Source organism: Artemia franciscana, chromosome 2, assembly GCF_032884065.1.
Source record: "Artemia franciscana chromosome 2, ASM3288406v1, whole genome shotgun sequence".
In the NCBI taxonomy this organism is placed as follows: domain Eukaryota; kingdom Metazoa; phylum Arthropoda; class Branchiopoda; order Anostraca; family Artemiidae; genus Artemia; species Artemia franciscana.
Genome location: NC_088864.1, coordinates 10,813,400 through 10,820,193, shown reverse-complemented (window position 1 = coordinate 10,820,193; position 6,794 = coordinate 10,813,400). Strand labels below are relative to the sequence as shown.

Here is a 6,794-nt window from a genome sequence, read left to right as displayed (position 1 = left end):
AATCTCCACTCATAACAACGGTGCATTCCACTTTTACTCTTCAATAGAACACGGTAAAATTTGCATTAATTCTCCAATTGACGATAAGAAGGTTATTCTCAACGATTATCTGAGAGATGTTATCGGTTTTAAACGGAAGAAGATCAATAGTCAAAGCACTCGAAGCACCAGTGGTATGGTTCGTGTTATTTTCGTCGAAACATCGAGACTTGGCAATAGAAATGTGCCTCTCCAAGGTGTTTTTTGGATAAAAAACCACTGAAGAGCAAATTTACCGCTGGAATATAAAGCAACTTCAATATATTCCAGTCAACATTTCGTATTTTGAGCCCTGTCAATTAACATCAAAAAATGAATTGGGCTATACAATAGCAATAAAAAAAGGTTTGGCTGTGATTACATGGTGTCACTCGTCAATGTCCGGTTCCAATAATGGCAATTAGTCTGCTAAGTTGTTTCACCCTGCCTTACCTCTGACTAAAAAATATATTGCATCGGTGGCCACGGATTTTGCGTCCTCTAAATTACACGATTGGTTCTCTGGGAAAGATTTTAAAGAAAGAGTTTCACAAAATCTCGTGTTGGGCGCGATCTCCCAATGAGCGACTGAAATCACGACAAAGCAGAAAAGGTTTAAATAGGACAAGAAGCACCTCATCATTCAGCAGTTTCAACTTAGTTCGGAAGCGGAAAACATCACTCTTGTCTAAGAAAAAAAAATTAAAAATGTTTCATCAAAACAGGATTTTTTCCCTAGAAATGTTATGTTTACCACACAAAGATTATCATCCTTCGTGCATCTCTACTCTAAATCTTTTCAATGTAAAAAATGTCGATGTGAGTGTAAAACGTGGTTACTATGAACAATTTTATCAGCAAAAACCACTCTCTGAAAACATACTACTCTGAATACGAATCTGAATATTTTCAAATTTATTTCATAGATTTGACTTCTATATTTGTATGCTTGTTTGTGACTGTCAAAAAATCTATCAATGAAAAACCAAGTGTAGCCGAGAGGTTATCCTATGAAAATTGTGTACTACAAAATTTTTCTTAGACAGATCAGTGTGTACATAAATGGAAAATTGGTGAAAACAAGCCACAATATTTCAAATTATGCTAGTTATATACAGTTAATGTTGATGACGTCAATTTCCTGTAAGAAATTGAGAGGTGTGGCTGTTGAACATGAATATAAAATGGACACTTACACTACCAATATACTTGGAGACGCAATAGCCAGATTTGCACTTGGCTGGGAAAATAAATCACGATATATTTAATAAACTCAATGGTTACCCCACTATTGTTAAAACTGATATTTGGCTACAACTAGCACGGTCGAATTTATTTTGCAAAAAGAATATGGCACTGCACCCGATGTAATAGTCTCTCTTACTTCGGCAATAGTTCATGTACGAAAAAATTAGGTTATGAAATCTTTTACTTTGGCGATTGGAAAATTAAGAGCTAGTGGAAATAATATCAAACTGCTCGTTTCTCATATAATCAAAAACCAGCAACATATTGCTACGGGTACACGTACCTACACCGATTCATAATTTATCACTGGTGAAATTCCATCAAAACTTGCTTTGGGTTTTGTGAAAAGTGTCGATGCCGTTGAATCCTAGACAAATGAACCTAATAAATTTGAAATGTTTGGATATTAATCTCTTGCATGTAAAGTAAATGGAATTCCACTCTACAATTTATTCTTTGATAAATTCTACAGGACTCTATACGAATTGACAATGACATACCTAGACCAAGAATCATAATTATATAAAAATAGTATAACAGAAAAAATGCTGGCAAAAAATAACGTTATCATAGTATTGTGTTTGCCCGGTACTCAAGATTTGACTATTGTCCAAACGGGCACAGTATGTTTAGAGTTGTAAATTTGCTGAGCCATTGCAGGAGAGTATTGCATTAGTCTCGTTAAATCTATTTCAAACCAATTGAGAAATATGACCCTGATGGCAGTGTTCGATTAGACTTGGCACTATGAGCAAAAATCAAATAATAAATGTATTGAATTTAAATCCCTACATGTCGAAACACAAATCTTATTGCATACCATCGGATTTCCTCACCCATGTTTAAAGTTTAAATAATACCCTTATCATCGTTAATAATAGGCCGTCAACTGTAAAGAGGGGTCACTGGTTAGTTATGCATCTTTCTTACAGTGAAGAATATTGACCTTTCTTTATCCTCTTGGCCTACCATATACATTCTAAACGCCTCAAATTAAAAACTTTCTTGAGAAAAGTGGAAAATCTATTATTCAAAATCAGAAGCGAGTAAAAGATTTATCAACCAAAAGTTTTGGTTTTCATGCACAATTATATTTTGTTTTTGATGGTCGCAGATATGCTTACAGTGAATTTCTAAGCATTTATGGTCATAATCCTCGCTTGAATGCCAGTTGAAAATACTCTCTTTTACCTGTATAGTATAAATTTAAGGGCCCTAAGAGTGAAATAATTTAAACATTTTTATGAAAATGTTTATTAACAAAACTTGTGTCCTTTAAATTTCTTTCCCACGTAAAGGTTACCCTCGGTAAATATAACATAACGTATGTAGGAAGCACCTGAAGGAATGGCGGTGGTCTTGCACTAAATAGCCTTACAAGAAAGACCTTACTATTACATGAAGCTGTATGTGATATATTAAAGAAAGCCTACTTTCGACACAAGCATGGCAAAATAACTCTAATCGTATGCTATGCCCCGACCAACAGTTCTAATGATGTGACTAAGGAGGATTGCTACGCTGCTTCGTCCAAGTGCCTCACGACAGTGCCCCCATGAAATAACTGTTTTCCTTTGCGACTTCAATGCGACAATGCGCGATGATATGGGAGTGTGGTGTGGCACAGTTGGTCCTATACCCCCCACCCACATAACGACAATGGGCTCCACCTACTTTAACTGTGCTGATCTCACAACCTTTTCATTGCAAACACTTACTTCCAACGCAAAACTATCAATCAGTACACAAGGTATTATAACAAATGTACAAGGAGTGCGTAAGAGACTAATTCACTAGGGTAGAACCCAGTTTGCTACAAGGAAAGCCGATGAATTGAACTAGCTGCAAAAAAGGACATGGGGAGCCTATTCAAGCATTTCCCAAGACCTCACGGAAAATAAAAGTCCAACCTTGGGTCCTGTCTTGTCTAGGGATGGGGCACTTCTTTTAGATGAAAGTTCTTGTTTTGAGCGGTGGAAGGACCACTTCTGTTTGCTCTTCAACAATACTAGTCCATCTGTGCCTCCGAATAATAGTCCCAGCCAGCCTTAGAGTCAAAGACCTGAAACAGATGCTCCTCCAGACGAGCCTTTCAGTCCCTCAGAAATCGGATATGCAGTAAAAACTCTAACGAATAATAAAGCTGCTGGTATCTGCGTCTCAAGCTTAGAACTGCTAAAATATGGAGGTCCTCCAATGCTCCTATTTCTCCACACCCTCTTTTCTAAAATCTGGCAAACAGAGATAATTTTCGAGGATTGGAGGAAGGGTGTCATCATCTCCTTATGGAACAAGAAAGGCTTAAGAAGTGACTGCTCCAACTAACAGGGATTTTGGGGATTTTGAAGCGACTGAGGACCACTTGTGTTCGTTCTTCAACAATACTAGCTCATCTATGCCTCCTAATGATAGTCCCGACCAACCTTACAGTCAAAGACCTGAAACATATGCTCCTCCAGGAGAGCCTTTCAGCCCCTCAGAAATCGGATATGCAGTAAAAAGGCACACGAATAATAAAGCCACTGGTATCTGCGGCTGAAGCTCAGAGCTGCTAAAATATGCAAGTTCTGCAACGCTCCTATTTCTCCACACCCTGTTCTCTACAATCTGGCAAACGGAGGTAATTTTCGAGGATTGGCGGAAGGGTGTCATCATCTCCTTATGGAACAGGAAAGGCTCAAGAAGTGACTGCTCCAACTACCGGGAAATAACTCTACAGTCAGTCCCTGGAAAACTGTTTTCAATGGTCGTGCTGGGTCGATGTCGGAATATCATTAAAAAAACTGGCGACCGGATCAAGCTGGTTTTATGTCGGACTGTTCAACTATCGAGCAAATTTTCACGATTCGATAAATAGTAGAGAAGACCACAAACAAAAAATAACAAAAGACCCTACAGAGTTCCAGCCGAAAGCATTTGTTGCCTTCGTTGACTTCCGTGCTGCATTTGACTCAGTCGATTGAAAAGCTCTTTGGCGGATTCTAGAGTTGACTGGCCTACCCGAGAAATATTGCAGACTTCTCAAGGCGCTGCACCATAAAACGAAGAGCTGTGTGCAAGTAAATGGTCGGCGCAGCCCGTTCTTTCAAATCATGACAGGGGTGCACCAAGGATTTGCAATGGCTGCAGAGCTCTTCATTGTCATCGTAAATTAATTGATGACAAAAACCAATTCACGTCTCAGCTTTGGACTCAAATTTGGAGATCGTGCCATCACAGATGTTGATTTTGCCTATTACTTGGCCATTAAGGCGGATTCCATTGAGCAGCTGCTGGAAGCACTCCGAATTCTATGGGAAGAGGTTGCCAAAGTAGGACTGCATATAAACTAGAACAAAACTTAAGTTATGGCCATGTCTTCTATGACCCGTCTTCTCCTACTGTTAACTTTCCAGTTAGCCTGGACAGCACCACTGACATCGAAGTTGTTCAAGACTTCACTTACCTGGGCTCCATAATTTCTTCAAATGGCTCGCTTCCCCCCGAGTTGCAATCGAGATTATCTAAAGCGTCTTCTGTCATGGGCCGACTGAATCGTCATATCTGGCGAAAATCGGACATCAGTCGTACAACGAAACTGCGTATCTTCAACGCTCTAGTCGGATCTGTGATGCTTTACGGAGCTGAGATATGGCAAGCATCAGCTGTAACCCTCAAAAAAATCGACGTATTTCATGGGAAGAACCTGAAGAGGATGGAGGGCCTGCGATGGTCCGATTTCGTCAGCAACGAGAAGCTTCTGCAGCTCATAAAGTAGTCTTGGTTTTCGACTCAAGCAGCCGAGCAAACCTTAGGATGCATCGGGCAAATGCTTCAAATGCCACCACATCTACCCGCAAAGACGATCTTCAACTTTGACCCCATCAAAGTCGGTTGGAAGCGACCTCGCGGCCGAAAGCAGATACGTTGGCCCTACAGCTTGTCCGAGTTCTTGACGATGACAAATATCAGACAGAGCGAAGAGCAAATACTCGCCATGGACCGAAGTGGATGGAGGTGGCAGAAGTCACTCTCTACACCAAGCAGTCCCCAGCAGGGACTTAAATCAAAGTCAAAAGTTGCCCCTTAATTACAGTTTGTTACCACGGACAGTTTGACAGGGGAATCATTTTTCATAAGCTTGTTTTTTGCTGGATTTTCAGGATTACTTCCAGTTCTCTCTACTCGAAATACTTTCATCTTTCCTTTTCATTTTGAAATTCAACCTAATGAATATTAGCCAAAGAATCAACTTCAGGGGGATTTAATTTTTGTTGAAACGAGCCTATCTTTTTAAATCTGAAGAATAGATGGTACAATTCTAGATAATAGGCCTTTTGCTATCTTGGAAAGAAGCTGAGTTAGGTAAATTAAACTTATGGGGATAAACCAGAAGTCTTGATGATTCCCAGGCTATTCATTTTTGCCCTTTCTCCCTCCAAAGGGTACTAGGCTTTGATAGCACTGACTATTACTTGTGTTTTAAAATCAAAATCATCAGGAAAGAACTACTACCAAAATGAGCAACAAGGGAAATGGTTTTACCGTTATACCTTTGCACAATCCTGGCTTCTGAAGTTTTAATGATATGTAAAATCGTTACTTAAAATTACAATAAGAAGCTCACAGAGCATAAAATTATAATAAAATCATAGAAAATGTATTTTGACCACTTAGAGACAAAAAATAACTCAATATAAAACTTTTTTGTTAAAATTTAGATGAGTCATGTCTAAAATTAAATCTTTAAAGCCCTAGAAATAAGAAATTTTAGAGATAGTAACTGAAAAACAGCCCTGAGAGAGTTGCTTGAGAACACCTCAACGTTGTACATTTTTCCATAGATTCTTTTCAAAATTTTCATTTTCCTAGCTCAACCCTTACTTAGTCCTTACTTACTTAGGTCCTCACACGCCTGAGGGCGCATAGGCAGCAACAGTGGTTCGCCACGGCGACCTGTCCTGAGCCCTCGACCAGAGCTCCATCATCGAAGACCTCGGTAACTGTGCCTCCTTCTCTAACATCCTGCCAATGGTCATTTTGGGTCTCCCTGACTTGCGGAGGTCAGGGGATGTCCAACACCATATGTCATGAGGCAGCCTTCCATCACCCATTCGCACCATGTGCCCCCAATACATCCATCGTCACTTTCTAATGACATCAAGGATGGCGTTTTCATTTTATAAATCTCATCATTTCTTAGTCTCTCCGCCCAATATATATTCAAAATAGAGCTTATGCATTTATTATCGAATGCCCGTAGTCGTTTTCCTAGTTGCGCAGTGATGCTCAAGGGTTTCGCAGCCATACGTAAGGACGGAGAGAGCATTGCTATTATCAATTCTGAGCTTTAGCTTCTGGGAATATTTGTTATTTCTCCAAACATTTCTAAGACAATTGAAGGCGGAGCCAGCCAATGCTATTTGGCACAAAATTTCTCTTTCGGGATTGGCATCTTGCGTAAGAATGCTGCGGAGATATTTGAACTCTCTCACTACTTCAATTTCCTCATTGTTGACCAAGGGTCTTTCAGCTAAGTCAGGAATGAC

At 39.6% G+C, this 6,794-nt stretch overlaps 1 protein-coding gene across 1 annotated transcript; it reads left to right on the top strand.

The window, feature by feature from the left end:
• Positions 1 to 4,558: 4,558 nt before the first annotated feature.
• Positions 4,559 to 5,023, top strand: LOC136034375 (uncharacterized). The gene has a single exon (XM_065715521.1). It carries the CDS (start codon positions 4,559 to 4,561, stop codon positions 5,021 to 5,023), a length of 465 nt encoding a protein of 154 aa, XP_065571593.1.
• Positions 5,024 to 6,794: the final 1,771 nt, after the last annotated feature.

Coding starts and splice junctions, on each gene's coding strand:
- LOC136034375 (XM_065715521.1), top strand. CDS start 4,559: ATGGGAAGAGGTTGCCAAAGTAGGACTGCATATAAACTAGAACAAAAC.